The sequence below is a fragment of the Amblyomma americanum genome, chromosome 8 (genome assembly GCF_052857255.1).
Source record: "Amblyomma americanum isolate KBUSLIRL-KWMA chromosome 8, ASM5285725v1, whole genome shotgun sequence".
In the NCBI taxonomy this organism is placed as follows: Eukaryota; Metazoa; Arthropoda; class Arachnida; order Ixodida; family Ixodidae; genus Amblyomma; species Amblyomma americanum.
Window position 1 is genome coordinate 9,205,606 of NC_135504.1, and position 17,332 is coordinate 9,222,937.

At 44.8% G+C, this 17,332-nt stretch overlaps 1 protein-coding gene across 1 annotated transcript; it reads right to left on the reverse strand.

Moving 5' to 3' along the window:
- Positions 1 to 1,059: 1,059 nt before the first annotated feature.
- On the reverse strand, positions 1,060 to 16,081 carry LOC144100034 (uncharacterized). Its single transcript, XM_077633083.1, has 8 exons — positions 15,998 to 16,081; positions 13,550 to 13,693; positions 9,356 to 9,588; positions 7,953 to 8,074; positions 5,771 to 5,882; positions 5,495 to 5,674; positions 3,894 to 4,031; positions 1,060 to 1,446 (listed from the first exon to the last, which is right to left on the reverse strand). Exons 2-8 carry the CDS (start codon positions 13,677 to 13,679, stop codon positions 1,294 to 1,296), a joined length of 1,068 nt encoding a protein of 355 aa, XP_077489209.1. The 5' UTR covers positions 13,680 to 13,693; positions 15,998 to 16,081; the 3' UTR covers positions 1,060 to 1,293.
- Positions 16,082 to 17,332: the final 1,251 nt, after the last annotated feature.

Sequence of the window (17,332 nt, forward strand, 5' to 3'; positions counted from 1 at the left end):
ATCTGGCCGGTAGACCACTCAAATGCAACGCCACCAGCCGCTATCGCACAGCCATGCCTTTTCAAATTTGAACCGATCGCAAAGCATCGGCGTCGTAGCTTAGGCGTATTGTTAGGAGGTAAACTTTTCAATCGCGTCGGTATTGGTTTCCTGGGACTCAATTTTCAGTCTTTTTGATAAAATTCATGGCTTTAAGCTGGCGCTAGGTGACCGTCAGCAACATATATAGTTAGGTTCTGCCGTAAGGAGGTGCGCTTTTCAATCGCGTCGGTATTGGTTACTCTTGCGTTTAAGAGGGCACTAGGTGACCATTACGAACATTATTATTTAGGTTCTGCCGTGAAGGAGTCTCATTTTAAATATAATGCAGCGTGACTTGCGTGCGGGGTGTCCTCGCAACGCTAATTTATTTTCTGTCTCGCATGTATTTATCATGCCTCAACTGACAAATTCTATGCACACAATCAAAACACGCCCGACGTCCAAAATATGGTTGAAAAAACTCCGAAATCTGGTGGCTGCGTTCATTTTTTTTTTGACAAAAATTCAAGAGTAGAATGTTAATGGGCTTACTATTCTATGAGAGGATTTAACCATTTTGCCTGGGTAGAATCTCTGAACATGTTATACACGTACAGCGCAACAAAACATTCGCAAACACACATTTACTTAATACTGTTAAGAGCAACTTGGCGATAATGAATTTCCCATGTATAGGCTCTTCGGTAATTAAAAAGACTAGCACTTAACCTAATTTTTGACTTGACAGGCTCTTAGGCGGTGAAACTCGTGCACTTTACCATACTTTCACTGAATGAAGTGATTTTCGCACTATTAAATATTTATTGAGAAAAGGTATAAAGTGGTTGTCCAGGACTAAAATGAGAATATTGCATAAATGACGATGCTGGTAAGGCACTATACAGAAGGAAATTAAGCTAACCTATATTTAAAAAAAATTCCAGACCTTTTTTTTTTGCTTCCATAAAATTCTTGTGTTCGCAACATGCTAAACAAACGTCGTATTGAAGCTAGTGTACTACTTCACTTAATGTGTCCGTAAAAAGTGTGATGGAGACAAAGTTTCACGTTTCTTTGGGATCAATGCGGTCCTAACAGTGCGCAGAGGTAAAGGGTAATTAACACATTCCTGCGTGACGACGCAACGCATGCGCATTGCGGCCACTCCACTGAGATCGCCGCAGTGAGTTCGTGTCCTTTCTTCGTCACCACACACGTCTCGCCATAACAGCGTGGTTGTTGTGTCCGTGACAGGAAAATTCGGGTGAACCTTCATCCAATCACCTGCCGCATCTTCAGGAGGCGGCTCCATTTGCCGCCGCAGGTAGGCGGAGCCAGGTTGAACGTTACGTCATGCGCCAGCCAGCCCATCACGACGCGGCTAGAGGCGTTCCGTTGAATAAGCATCCCAATGGCTCTCTTCATCTGCACCGTGGTATAACAGGACAAAGGCGTTTTAGCACTTGCCATGTCGTGGACGTGAGAGCCTCGTGTAAATCCTGTTCTCACATGAGCAATCAAATGTGTCCTACTGAAACAGATAGCTACTCCAACTTTACAAAATAGGACGAAAGACAGCACCGCAGAAATGACGATGAAATCTCGGGTGTTGCGACAACTGAAAGCAGAAATTGACGCATTCGTGAGTAATTAATACAAATGCGAAATTACTAGAAGGTTGGTCCTTTAATCTATTGAAAAAACTGTCCTTCACTATGCCTTCTTCACTGCCACGCAATGAATGGTGTTTAATATCATGTCGATATTCTGCTCGTGTTGCTTTGAGAGAGCAGTCAGTGTGCGGAATATTCTGGTGAGCCTCCTTCTACATCCCTTAGGTTTTGGAAAGCGCTAGCTGCATAGAAGAAAGGACAAACACACGATGAACCGCTATATCAGTCATTTCTATATCATTGCCATTCTCTTGCCCCCAGTCGTTATAAGAAGGGGTGCCAGGTATTTGCTGTCGAAGGAGACTGGAAAAATCTGCTGAGAGTGATAAGAATGTAATGGAAAGGAATTAAAAGTATACTCAAGTTACAGCTGGATCAAGGTTTTCCTCTAGCACAACAATGTTCAGAAAGACTTTGAAACGAACCGCGAAAGCCAACCAATGAGGCTAGGAATACTGCTTCTGAAGATGTCGGCATTCACATGAGGGGTTTATTAAATGTCGGTAATTTTTATTGTCAGCGTCACTACACATCTCCGTGGTCAGTTACGTATTCAACAGACTATTTGGCGCAATTCTCTATTCACGCAGTTTAAATCACGATAAGTAAGAATTCCGGACTTTAGGACATATTAATGCAGGTAATTTTACTGTAGATTTTTGATGCTGGCGAAATACACTGAACCTGAAAGCTTACGGTAGCAACAAGCACGCCCGTGTCATGGCAGATACTTTGCACATCTGACGTCCTATAGAAGGAAACTCTATATTGCTTCATTCTTGCCGTCTCTTAAATGCCTCCTGCGGGCACACTGCTTATTTTCCTTGAAACTTGTTGCGCATCAAACGTCAATGCAAGTTGAAAGCATCTGCTGTGATGTGACAAATGAAGGAGAAATAAAATAAACGTAGGCTTTAGTTTGGTACGCAGAAAGACCTGAGGATGATTGGCTCACTTTTCTCCTGTAAATCTTCAGCGCAGATACATCAAAATATCATTGCTTATTTAGGCACAGCTCCCAGCTATCAACAGAACCAAAGCGTTCGTCCTGCGGGCTCATATGCTTATTGCTAGGTCCTGTACGTTTTCTCTGTCGATGCACTATGTGCATGTTTTTAAGCTATCGGGAGACGAAGACGCGTTCCTCCGCGTAGTAGTACTTAGTAACAATATTTTAATGCCCTTGCAGAAAACACCCGTGCGTGCTCCTGAGAGTTAATATAGACCTTTGTTTTGACCGAATCTGTTAGCAAAAAAGGCTGTGACTCTATTAGAGGCAACATGTGCAAAACCAGCAGCAACGCAGCACCGCAGGCCCAGCGAAAGCTTCTCTTCCAAGAGATTGTTTCGAACCCATGGCCAAGAATAATTCAACACTTGTCAAGCATTGTTGATGATGATGATTATAGCTTTTTATGGCGCAAGGGCATCTACAGCCAAAGAGCGCCATGACACAAGGTACTTTGCATTTTCTCACGGTGGGGTCAAAGACCCATTTCTCAAGCATTTCACCCTAAATAAGCAGAGTACCTGACCAGCCGAAAGCTTGTACCCGTTGCGTCACCGGTGGGTACCTGGCAGCACTGGGGATCGAACCCCGAACCTCCCGAATACGAGGCGGATGCTCAACCACTTGGCTACCGCTGCGGTCACTTGTCAAGCATTGTCGGTGTACAAAGTTCGGTTTTCAGTCGTGTAGTGTAGAACTTGTGCTAGCTCTACAGCTCTAAACCACTTCGTTTGGAACTAACCTCGTATTCAACTTCAACATGTATTGGCCTTTAGCGATGCCGTAATTTCCACGCTGCATGGCTCAAAAGGAAACCACAAGGCATAAAAGACCTTTCATCAAGATTGTACATTCTTGTGAGCACCAACCAGCTGGCCCCCCTAAACGCTGTGGCCAAGCTGCACGCAATGTAAACGAAGTTTCTTGTTGATTTTCGTGGACTTTTGTTTGGTGCCATTTGCAGTGCACACGATTTATGTCTACGTCCACATGCACTACATTATTGTCGACCAGCGAGTGAACGCCTCCGCTTTTCTTATGCTATAGTACGGCGACCACGCCGATATTGGCTTTGGAATACTCTCAATAAAGTTTTTCAGTCGTTTCCTGTCCACATAAAACATCACGAACAGGCAAAATTTTAAATAATGGACAAAGATGACCGTCGGAGTCATTTAGCAGCATCCCACCTTCATCTGTATAGTAGTGGCCGTATCGAACGTAGCCACACCACTCAAGGATCCGTAGGAGTACTTGGCGAAAACGCAGGAGCCGAAAGGAAAGTACATGAGGAAAGCACCACGTGTGTACACACCGCTCACGCATTCCTGCAACAGAGACAGGGTAAATACGCGCTTGTAATTGGGACTTAAAGAGGTTGAATGTAGAGGCGGTTGTGGCTTAGATGCTAGGTCTTTCACCCTCCTCTACAGTGAAATAGCAACTGAGATAGCCATTTATGAAATATATTATTATATTGGTGCCATAACACATATCCGCATCGAAAAGAGCGCTGTCCGGAAGTAAAATGCACCAATGTGTGCCTAACTTTGAGCTACATTCGTCTTTACGATGCTGACTAGGTTTTAAACAAAGCGATCAATCGTTCAAATGATCCTTTTCACCTATAAGAGTAGTTTGCCAGGATTTGTACTTTGGCATAAATAAAACTGTCATGGGGTCCGTCTCTAATAAATATTCTTCTCAGATTTTTATTTGTTCATTCACTGGCTACGTTGAGCAGTGTGTGCGAGCATAAATATCGTAGTGTCATTTTCACGCATGACTTGTCATGGTCTAATGACATTGATCATATTTGTAACTTTAAGATCATATTTGTAACTTTAAAGGTTTTGTCTTTCCGAGGCGAACATTACATAAATGCAATTTTGTACAAAACACTAATACGTTTGGTTTACGGGGGTTTAACGTCCCAAAGCGACTCAGGCTATGAGGGACGCCGTAGTGAAGGGCTCCGGAAATTTCGACCACCTGGGGTTCTTTAACGTGCACTGACATCGCACAGTACACGGGCCTCTAGAATTTCGCCTTCATAGAAATTCCGCCGCCGCGGTCGGGATCGAACCCGCGCCTTTCGGGCCAGCAGCCGAGCGCCATAACGACTCAGCCACCGCGGCGGCTGTCAAAGCACTAATACGTCCAGTTTTATATTATGCTTCGGTAACGGAAAAATAGGTTCCAGGCTGTCCAAAAAAAATCCGTGCATTTTATTTTTCGCCGTTAAGACCGCTGTTTCACTATTCGGCACTTAGTTTCAGCTTTCAGCACGTCACCGATTGGAATCGTTAAAATTCTTGCACTGCATAATTAATTCTTCAATCACGCTCTCATCCAACCAATCTACTTTTGCTTCAGAAATATGAACCCGAAAACATCATGAAAATAATTCTACGCACGTACTAACGCGTTCAAAATCATATTTTTTTCCACGCACCACTGATAATTGGAAGGCATTGCCCGGAAAAATTCATTCCTTTTGGTTGAAAGTTTTGTAGCAACCACTGAAGACAGCATCACAGCTATTCATGTCTGTAACTTAATGGTAATCATTTACTGCGCTCTTCTTGTAACTACTTTTTTGTTCCCTGTGCATCATTACTCGTGCTTATTATGTACATGTAGTTTGCGCTTTGTATCTTTCTTTTTGAGCATATTCCAACGTTGAACACCGCACTCTATGTTTTTATATACGTACAGTCTTAAGCACTCCTGCCATAGCGCTCTGTTGCGCTGCTGTATGTGTAAATAAATAACAATCTGCTCCACTCACCGTTTCAAAGGAGGCGCTGCTGCGGCTGGTGCTGCGCACGCCGGCAAGACTAGCCGTCGCCCGCTGTTGATGTATATCTGTTATGTTCACGCCGATGAACACGTCCATCCTGAGAGTGAGTGTCAAGGCGAAGTGATTCTGAGGTGATTGTACGCTGTCGATTAAGAATACGGCCTCTTGCTGGAAAAGTTCACGAGGAAAGGGAAGGTTGTAGGCTCGGAGTTGCGTTTTATGAAAGCTTTTAGAAGTTTAAATCCGCCTCATTCGTGGACGTACCAATGGAGGCTGACGGGAGTTAAAAAAGCAAGATTTATCCCAGGAAGACGGAGCTTCTGCCTCGAGTGTCGACGTATCTGCGATGGTCAAGACGATCACCATGTCTGCCACACTGCAACAGCCCCGCAAAGAAGGTGTTCATCGACCTCTTTCAGGCCATCCTTTTTTCACGTGGTGCACTAGGTTTGTTTTTTAAATCAAAATCTGCTTTTTATGCGTCTGCGTATTTGCACAAAGAATTAAAAAGGCAATACTCGTCTTCTCACATTCAGCGGGAAAAAAAAGGCGAAGCGAATTTATTACCGCATTCTCTGAAAGCACTCCTCATGGAATCATAGGGGCTTCGCACCTAGTGAAGCATTTTGATCGCTGTTTACGACCAGATAGTTCCAATAGCGCAAACTTCTTATTTTTGGCACTAGAACATCATACTGCACAGTTGACTGCGTCTACAGAAACTAGTGACAAACAAGTTGCGTCAAATCAGATTTGTTCCATAAGCGTCGAATGGAATGCCGTGAAGAGAACTCCAAAGGGAAGAGCAAAAACAAGATCTTAGCTTGCAGAGACTAAATACACACTAACGCGCTTTAATTACTATTCAAAGGCGTGAGGAGTACTTCTTAGAATGTTTGCCGAACTCCACCGTTTTTTCTTCTACAGCAGCCAATACTGCTGTTGTTTTCAGGTCTATTTCTCGCAGGTTGGAGTCAAGATGAACCATAAATTTAAGCTTTCTGGAACCCAAGCCACACTACTCATGTTGTCTATGGGGATGAAGCTTCTTAGAAGGAGAAGTATATTTTATTTCATACCCTGTTAAATATGAGAAAATTCGAATATTAGTTAGGTTCTTATTGGCTCTTCTGTCGTTGTTTCGGGTAGAAATTACATGTTGATTGCAGAAAAATTTGCAGTTGAGAAGGGAGTAATGTTACCGCCACCATGTTCAAACTCATCACATTTTGATGAAGTCGAAACCACATTGGTCGAGAACATCTGGGACTCCGAGATAACCGAGTAAGTCGACAGGCGCAGGGCGACAGCCTCAGCCATCTGAATTCTAATAAAAGTCTGAAATTTATTGGAATTTACTTTTGAATGCAGCCGGTTGCGTTGAGACCACTGGTCTGTTTCTGGTTCTTAGTAGTTCATGAAATCTCCGTTTTTAAAGCAAGCAGCCTAATTGCCTCTGGAATGCAGTTGTCAAGTGAGACAGGTGAACTGGAATTGGTCTTAGTATTTTCTTGCGTATCTGTCGGCCAGAATTCGCTCTTGCACACGAAGCTCCTAGCTTTTATTGTCTCTCTTTAAATTCACAATTTCCGGAGCCCTTCACTACGGTGCCCCTCATAGCCTGAGTCCGTTTAAGATGTTAACCCCCGCAGACCATGGTCTGCTTATCCCGCTCCCTACGTCCAAGGAATATGTTTACATAACTGCGCAGCCTTTTTCTGTAGGCTAGACAAAAAAGTACATGCAAGTTTTACAGCTGCAGATATTAGTGGCAGACTTGAGGCGAGAAAGGCTTCGTCGTTGGCGTAATACATCACGTGACCATCTCATCATCATGTGACGTCACTGGACAGGCAACATTCCAGGACATCATTAATGACGTCATCGGGACCTAAACGCCATCCGAGTGCGCTCCGCTCGAATATTGGTGGAGTCTCCCGCTCACATCGCAATTAGGAGAAGAACAGATCCCAATCGCATTAACAGGTGTGTTCTATTCAAAAGCATTAACGAGAGGGCGTAATTGCAGTAATATTTTTTTTTTTCGGAATAAGTATTTAGCGCTCCCTTTTTGTATTCTTTATAGTTTCCATTCTTTTCAGTCGTTTGTTTCATGCTGCTTCAGCTTCGTACTACCTTTAGGGTGCTGTGTCTCAGTTTACAAAACCTAGGCATGCGGAGGGCCCGTTAAGGTGAGAGCAGCGTGTAGCCTTTCTCCGGTTTGGCCATTTGTGCTAAGTGTTTGACAAGCACCATATAATTAATATTTTTTAATATAAAGGTAAAATTAAGGGTACAGATTAAGGTGGTGTTGCAATGTGAGAGGAGCCGAGCGTTATACCAAAGCACGCATTTTTAGGCCACCGTAATTATGACAAAAAGCTCAAAACCCAAGGCGCGCTCTAAAGTCATAGATGTTGTGAATGCAGGATGACTCTTTGCTCACCCATTTATCTCTTGCATGAAGCGCTCGTACTGATAGTAGTCCCGACTGAGAAAATGAGCCGTGATCGCGTAGAAGTTGTAGACAGAGGATGCGTTAACTGTCGTTAGCACATTGCGCAGGTTCTGCACAAGACAAAGTAGAAAAAAAAACAAGTGATTTAATAATCTAGAACTCATTTATGATGGTTGCACTTCACATCGCGCGCAGGAGATCAGTGAGCAACATTTTCCTAAGGCGCAGCCATGGTGGTATACGCTCTAAACATAAATAGGCCTATATGGGAGTTAATAGAGTAAGCTGTCCTCTGACGCACTCACTCTCATAAAAGGGAGCGCACTATAAGACAGATTACTCTTTTCTACACTTCTATAAATGGAGTAAACGGTCGTCTAGCGCACTATCCTTTATAAAAGGGAGTGCACGTACACCTTTCTCTAAAGGGAGTAGGCTGCCCTCTAGCGCACTCCCTTTAATAAAAGGGAGTGCTCTAGAGGACAGCCTACTGCCTTTTGCTTCGTTCTGTTTGGAGTACACCGCGCCCATTTCACTCCAGGTCTATCCTCTTATATCTTTTTTTTCAGCGCGAAAGCATTTCTAGCCGTACTCCTCGAGTTTCAGCGGTGTGTGTCCGTGTGAAGCCTCTGAGTAGCAAGTGTAACAGACTCACTTGTTCAGTGGATACCCATTCGTGCTGTTAATAGGTTGTCGCGGTCACCTACAAATTGACGCAGTTACGGACGTTTCCCAAAACCAGCGGAAGGTTTAGAATCCGTTGATTTTGACGAAAGAGAAGGCGCACGACTGGCCACCTGGGTCAGTGGAAAAAATCGCGCTTTGAGGTACGTGGCGGTCGTGTCTACCTGCAAAAAATCGTGCTTTCGCAGAATATTTCGAGCTGAGCAGTGCTAAACCGCCAGCCATTTTTCCTCAGTGACGCAATCTCAATTCCAAATAACTTCCTTACTCTTGGTATACTCAATATTTCACCACTAAGTGTTGAACCATACAATAAAGAAAAAAGAAGAAAAAGTACAACTCCGAGCAATACGGGTAAGGTCAGGTCAAGGTACAGAAAACTCAAAGCATGGCGATTCATTTAAGGGAGTATTGAATCTCTAGCATCGCTTTGAGCGCAGTCATACGGGCACAGAGCAAGGTTTTTTTGCTCTCAGAAATTTCGCAGTCGAAGACTGATTTTCCCCTTATACGGCCCGCAAGAATATGGCTAAAAAATAACCCCTTTGCTCTTTCAACAACTTCGCTAACAAATGATCAGATCCTTTAATCCCACCATGCTGCATATACTCAAACACACTAAATCTACTGGATAGTAGATTAGTGGTGATGCTTACAGGAAGTACTCATTATTCGTGACGTAACTAACACCTTGACTCATGACTCACCTGGTAGATTGACCGAAGTGTGTTCGTATTCCCGATAGTCCATTGCTGCGGCACAAGGGGAACTGACGGCAAAATGCCGAACCCGCGTAGGTCCAGAACCTGCCGTATCCGTGAAGCGGTGTTGACGAAGGACGACGCGCTAACCGTAGCCTCCAGTTGGGTCAGGGTGGCGGAAGGAGTCAAAGTAAAGAGATACTTGCTCGACAAGTTTCGCAGGAAATAGTAGTGGGTTTCTGCGCGACCGAAAACAGGGAGAATTCAGGCAAGATCAACGAGAGTGCAAACAGCAAGTACGAAGTCAGCAGTGAAATATTTTACGGCGACCGCTTTTTAGGGCATGTATGGCAAGAGAAGATGTGCGAAGTCGTCGGCGGCGCCGTGAACGCACGTTCCATCCCCAGACTGAGGGCCAAAACACCGTGTCTGCTCCCTGCCGACGGACCCTCCAACTCGTCAGGAAAGTTTTTTGCCTAGACTCTACCCGTAGAGGCTTTAACACTGAATGCATCCCACACGCTTCCTCAATTTAGTAAACTCTCTAACATCAGCAATCCGATCAGACCAAGCTTACTTTTGCAGAAATTTTGCATTTCCGCAAGTGTAAAAGCCATGGCTATTTTTACACTCCTTCACTGATATTGAAAATCATTAAAGTGATAGAGACAAGAAATTCCCAACGCGGCCAAACGGCATGTTTTGTTTTGGGGTATGTGTCAATCCGAGGCGTTGAGCAGAGCAGAAAATAATATGTCTTTGAATCTTGTCTGCGAAACCACTCGACCTTTCCACCCGCCTCGAGTAACATCCAGCTGCACATGCTCCAATTACTGTGACGTCACCGAACCAACTGAATGTTCAAAGGAGCAACCAGTGTTTGCGGGAGACGCCGACGTCAACAGAAATGTGCTGGTCCAGGTTAGGTGGTTGGCCGTGACGTAATATTTAACTTCAGCGCTGGCGCCGACCACGACCGAAATTGCCAGCATAAAATCGCTTGTAATTAATTATTCGTGCTTCGCACTGATGTTCTCGGTTAGTTTTCACGATTCACAAAGCAAGAACGACGCTAATCTAAAAGAAATTGTGGCTGTACCCCTTAAAACGTAGCCGCCGCGGTGGCTCAGTGGTTATGGCGCTCGGATGCTGGCCCGAAAGACGCGGGTTCAATCCCGGCCGCGGTGGTCGAATTTCGATGGAGGCGAAATACTAAAGGCCCGTGTGCTGTGCGATTCAGTGCACGTTAAGGAACCCCGGGTAGTCGAAATTTCCGGAGCCCTTCACTACGGCGTCCCTCATAGACTGAGTCGTTTTGGGACGTTAAATCCGCATAAACCAAACCAAACCTTAAAACGTGGTGCAGTTAACGAAACATTGTTCAGATGAAAATACTATTGGAGGTCTCTGTTTTAAAGAAATTGGAGAGAACACAGAACGTGAATGTGTGCTGAGGGAATGTGTGAACGGCTTGCTCACAATGCCGACACTGCAACGGCGGTTCGCAGTCATTTGATGCGCATGAAGGTTAGCCCGGCGGGAACGAAGCGGCAGACGCAGCTATAGTGACCGATGTAGTCTATAGGAGGAGAAAGGTGTGTTCACTACTCGATGAATCTAAAACCGGTACAGATAGTCATATCAGACCGTCCCCCGTCTGTCAGAGACTCTCCAGAGGCAGCGCAGAGTATGAAAGTGCCGCAAGTCCTCCGTTCTCAGCGAAGTACACACCTTAAAGCTCCGAAAGCCCTTCCCCGAGTCTGTTTGAAAGCACAGCCGGTCCTGTAAACTCATCGCATGACCGGAGTAACTGTCTATGGGCTTCATCAGCTGGGCCAGAGTGTTCTGGTATACTTACATCGATCCACGTTGTAGCCCCTCTTAGATCGCTGCGGGCTCGGCCTCAGTGCATAAGTGCTCAGGTCTCACATTTCTTGAAACTGTACTTATCTAAGGCTAAGCACAAAACACCATGTTTTAATATAGTTTACGCTCAATATATGACTGTAATGAACAGGCACACCAAGTTCTTTTCAGACAGAGCGCAGAGTTTTCACGCTCTGCGCCGGTGGCCTTTTGCGATTCTTTTCCCAAGCCTTGAGGAATGAGACAAGCTATCTAAACATTCGAATACGGCAGCACTCATAGTCCTGATTTTAGCATTGCTACATGCTAAAGAAAAGGAAATAGCTACGTCTGAAGAAACGCCACGCACACGCTGAAACCATTTTTTTAGCCCAAGTTAGTGGAAGTGCTTCGACACCGTTTCGTATTCCTGCCACAAATGATATTCTTCGAATAGTATACGGCTGCATCTGCATATTGTGGCCAACGCAACTCACAGGAAATTTTTCATGAAGCTTTAATTTATTCTGGGCTCAAAGCTGCCTTATTTAAACGTTCTTCTGTCTGCATACTTCAGCATACACACGGAGACGTGCGCGCTTACAGAAAGTGATGTTTAAATAGATGCTTAGACAACTCTGTACAATTGCTTCTGGCAAAAAGGAACTCAATGTCTGCTCCACTCTTATGAGGATGCTTTTCTGGACCAAAAAGGTGTATTGGTTGCAAAATAAAATTTCGAAATTTAATTCTTTCTCCACCACTTGATCCCTGCACGAGACGCTAAGCCAAAAAACGACCCCGTCAGCATAACTTCTAAGCGAATCGTGAATAGCCCCGTGTGACTTATGCGCAGATAAAGAAAAATTATGCTGTATTTGCATAGTTAGGCCAAATGCGAATTAGGTACACTAACAGTTTGGTTTTTCACTTCGGTTCCGGTGCTCAGATACAATGTTCATGGATGGAAGTTGTACGCGTAGCGATAATGGGTTAATGTACATGTATGCGGAATTGGCCATTCTCTACATTCATAGGTCCCGGGGAGTCTTCCTACTACACCTGACGCAGTGGTGCAGCAGTCAAGCGAAGCGCCACTGACATAGGCACGTGCTGCCATAGATGCGACTTGGGTTGAGTTGGGACCCAGGTTCCTCTTCCATAGCAGCTCACAATATTGAGCAGCCCCATGACACGGTGGACATGTTGCTAGGTATATATGTATACATGTATACATGTATATATGTATATATGTATATATACATAGACCTGGGCAGGTTGACCACCAGTCGGAGAGCGTGTGAGCAGCCTGCCACAAAACTGGCTTCAGACAAACGACAGACAAACCTACAGACAAACACACAACGCCTAAACGAGGGGAATTGCCACTATAATTGGTAGCGCACTAAAGCTATCTTCCCATCGCCGCAGCTTCCTTGCGAAGATGACCAGCGATAGCGACGCATGTGTGTAGTTTTCTCACCATTCCCTGCTTCTTAAAGCTCACTTTTCACTTAAAAGGAAAATTTGGCGACTTGAGGAACGTAATTTATTTATACCGGCCAGCTTCGCTTTATCCTCAACGTCAGGTTACGGCTTTTCGAAAAGTCGTTTAAAACAGCCCTTCGCCGCCAGGCCGCCTCTCGAGGTCGACAAAGTTTGCGAAAACGCTTGTGGGCCTGCACTGACGCCAAGGTCTCAATCGGATAGGGGTAGAAGTACCAGTATTAGTGGTTTATTAACGTACAAAAACGGGAGGTACACACATTTCCAGCCGTGACGGTTGCTGATATATTAAAAATTGCACCTGCGATCGGTGTTATTGAAAGCGACAAGGAGAGAATAGCGAGGAAAACTTCAGAGGAGAGCTACAGGAGAGCAGCACAGTTACGGGTTATTTAGGAGTAAGTGGAGAGGCCTAGTCTTGCTGCGGACGTAGTTAAGGTGAACGTACTGCTGCTGATGAGAAAGCCAGTTTTAATTATCATTTGTCTTCGGCTCTTCTTCTGTGAATTGTTTTGCACTTCCGCACGCAGCTTTCAGGCAAATTTGTATTGTAACGAGCTGCAACAGATGCGTGATTGAAGTTTTCGCATGGACTGCCTACACTGGTTCAGAACAAGACTGATTGGAAATTTCCTTTGGCACCTCAAATTGGATCGATGTTTCTTGAATTCACGGAGCTGAGATCACTAATCAGCTGCCTACTTCGCATCGACAACGCCTGTCCCTCAAAGACTATCCCGTTATGCATGTGAACATTGACTTTAAGCTGTGGAGGCCGCCATGGTGCTGGCAAGGGAACAGCTTTCAATACTGTAACACCTTTTTCAGTGATGAAAATCAGCCACTCACGGTTGTAGCTGCCGTCCTGCGCCTGCACAATGTCCAAGACGATGTAGTCACAAACAGTCTCGTTCGGTAGCGTTTGGGTGATGTAGTTGGTAGAGAGGCCAATACTCCGGGGAGCCTTGATTGTGCACATCAGGGGTGGTTTCACTGAGAACGCCAAAAAGGGGAGGACTGCTCAAGTGGTAGCTCATTCCCGAACACGTTTTCATGCAGCAGGGGACGCCAGATGAAGGTCACCACAGCTGTCAACATTAGAGCAAGAAAGCGGCGATATTTTGGTTTCCGTAACGGGCGTGATCGCAGGTGTGGTGGCTTCCATATCCGCAGCCTCACTGTTGATAAACTAACTGAGCTTGAGTGCTTGAGAATGTGTCAGCGCCCAATTGAACTACGGACGCAGCTTTATACCGGAAAGCAGATGAACACTTTTGTGTGGAGCCCGCAAACATGTGCGAACATCATTGGTCTACAAGGAATTATGAAGATTTGAAAGCACCGCTAATGTAGTGATGCAAGAAAGCAGAGCTTTCCAAGCCTTGCAGGCACATATGAGAAGAAAGATTTAGAGGCTTCTACTTTACGCTCTCTACACCGCATGCGATATCACACGCCTTTTGTTTCTTTATATTTAACGTCAAGAAGGCTCCCGGTTTGACGTCGCTTGCGTTGCGCACTCTCTCAACACAATCGTTGAAGTTTTATTCAACATAGCAAAACTTCTAAGGTGCTTGTTTTTGTGCGTATTTGCTGCAAAAAAAAAACACCTTGTGTTCAGACCGACTTCCCCGTAATGATGCAGCTGCATTTAAGACATGTTTACGTTCGATACCTTAAGTGCTCGAAAGTACTGATGGTACCGAAAGCGATGATTGGAATAGTTAAAGAAGTCAACTGAAAAAAGTTTAAAATTTGTTAACACTTTATAGTTGTGTATTGTATATCTTGAATGGCAACGCCGACAGCACCAATGCTACGCGTGCTTGAGATGGGAAGAGAACATTCCTAATGAGAGCGTGCTCAAGGCGTAGGGAACCGAAGCAAACAGTGGCTCCGATTATGCGACAACTGCTACAACCGCGAGAATGTGTGGCGACACCATGATAATTATTTTTGCCATGCGGCCATCTTGAAGGAAGGGAGTCTGCCCAGCATAAATAAATGGGGAGATGTTGGCTTTGTGATTGCAGGAAAAGAATCCCTGATAACATTACCTAATAAAATTTTGTCAATTTTTTCCATTTTCAGCGATTGGTGTTAGGAGCCCGTCTCTTGGTTTCGGGTCGTCATCCGGCGTCGTCGTCGGTGTCGTCGACGACGGTGGGCGGGGCATAACCGGTGGGTGCGCTAGCCTACGGTGGCTCCGTTTGGGACCGCCTACCAGTGCACGAGTGCATCACGTGACCACTACACCAATGGTCACGTGACTAAAGCTATCGCTGAATCTCTTGTTACAAAGTCGTAAACGTCCTGTGAGTTTTTTTTTTTTAAGTTACAAACATCCTGTATAAATCCGCACGATGTGTCAACTGAAACAGGACTCGAAGATTTAGGGGAATGCGGCCGGCGTCTACAGGCTTTTGTGTTTATTTTTGCTCCTACGCAAAGTTCATGTTCAGTTTAATACTCTTATAGATGCATGTTTTTATGTGCACACGGGGGTAGGGAAACGAGGGGCCCGTTATGACAAAAATGAAGGAACCCAACTGTCACCGAAACCCAGGAACTCACAAGGAATTGTGTGTGTGTGTGTGTGCGTGTTTTTTTTGTGGTGCTTATCAATAGGAACTTAATAGGGTGTTGACTTCTTGTTGAATAATAAATGAATACAAAGTACAAGAAAAAATAAATAGCTTAACAGCTGTCGCTGAATCTTGGTTTATGCAGCGGTAACCACGCAGTGAAATTTAGTGCTGAATCACTACTTCACGAGGTCTAACAGCCTCAAAGAGTTTGTGTGAAGCTTGACCTTGACGGTGACCATAGCCAGACCATAAATAAATATAATAAATATTGCCGGGACCTGGATTCGAACACGTGGCGAGGCGAAAAGATCAGCTTCGCTAGTCACTCCACGAGAGCACTGTGTTTCACGGCAGCTGATCACGCCTCGTGTTCAACTGGAAAACAGTCTCGCGCTATACATTGCACATCATCGTCTTCTTCAACTGATCCTACTACTGAACTAATATCGTTGCCAGACGTGTCGACGGCCCAGAAATGCAAAATCATAGGCCAATCAGGCTAACCACATGCTTAAGTACGTATACTCGGTTTAACTACGTTGAAACCCTACCAATTATTTTACAAAGCTTTCTTTTCAAGCCTTCAGGCCCATCATTGGAAACTACCTCTCTCCGCTAAAGTAATTTGCAGTGTTCTCGTCTACATGCACACCTGACACGCGAGAAAGGAACCGGATACGTCAAATACTGCCGTAGTTCTGCACAGTACCGGTAGCAGAGGTTGGTGTGGCAGCAGTTGTCACCTCTTGGCCTGGAGGTGGCCCTGCAATGCAGAAGGCGTATAGCAAAGCGAATTATACTAATCCGCCAGGTGAAGTGCTTCCGTCTTAAAAGTGAATTCTGGCCTAACTACAAAAAAACCTCAGACCAAGGGCGTTTTACTTCTGTCAGCGATATATTCTTTTCGAGTTAAAGGGAGTTCCTCGTATTCCGATAATAACTTCAGATTTCGTACTAAATTTTGTTTTCTTCTTCTGAGTGACACGGTCTCGCCGGTTCTCGACTATTAGTTCGAAGGGGGCGCAGAGCGATCAGTGGCTGGGTCATGCACGGCCAAAGAAAAGGTCATTAAGAACCTTTCTTTACTTTCACTAATGCAGTGGTCTGAAAGTTTAAACTAAATTATCACGAAATTAACAGCGCCATCCACAAGATAGCTGTTCCAGGCACTGTTAAGTGCACAGTGGACGCAGAGAAAGCAGACTGATTACGCGCCGCTGGAGACGTTTCGAGAAGTCTTCGTTACGTCTGAGGCATTACGAAAGTACTTACTGCGGGTTTTGCTTGGATCTATAAGGGCGGGCAGAAAAAAGCCTGTGACGCAACTGGCGTATCATATTTGAAATTTTGCTGGAGCAAAACATTGGAAACATTCCAATGAGGACACCGGTAGAGAAACAAATTAATAAGAGTTTGCGGAGGAGAACAATATATGGCACGTAATGAATTAAATTACAACTAACGTATCACAATTACCCAAATGCCGCAAAGCAAAAAATAGAACGTAACATCGGTTCCTAGCATGCGTGCCAGGCAATACACATCTCGAACTCGTAGAGATGTAGTAGTGTCTGCGAACGCACAAAATGAGTTTGTGTCTCTTTCACCCACAGTAACACACCGTGTTTCCGCTTGACCAATCTTTTTGTGACAAAGCGTTATGTTGCAACACAAACAATACCATTCGTAATGTGTAAGTCATCTAGGATAATGGCGACGCAAGTCAGAGTCGTTATTTTGTATCTGTGTTTCCAAAAATGACCGTGCAAAGAACCGTGCTGTCTGCCAATTCGCAGTGGGTATCATACACACGTACGGCAAAGTAGCTGTGTGAGAGCACGAAAGTAAACTAAAACACCAAGAATTGCGAGCGTCCGGACGAACTTGCATTTGTCCCGCAGTAGGGAAAGTGTTTCATGAAGTGCAGGACTGTGGCCACTTCTGGTCACTGTTCTTTGCACTTCTACCCTTGTGAATGATATACTATACTATGGCCTACTGAACTTCTTGCTATAGGAGACCAGTAGGGTGGCAGCACCTCAGA

Coding starts and splice junctions, on each gene's coding strand:
- LOC144100034 (XM_077633083.1), bottom strand. CDS start 13,679: ATGTGCACAATCAAGGCTCCCCGGAGTATTGGCCTCTCTACCAACTAC. Junction 9,589..13,549: donor GCAGGACGGCAGCTACAACC/GTGAGTGGCTGA, acceptor TCGGTCGCGCAG/AAACCCACTACTATTTCCTG. Junction 5,883..7,952: donor TTCATGCAAGAGATAAATGG/GTGAGCAAAGAG, acceptor GGGCTGTTGCAG/TGTGGCAGACATGGTGATCG.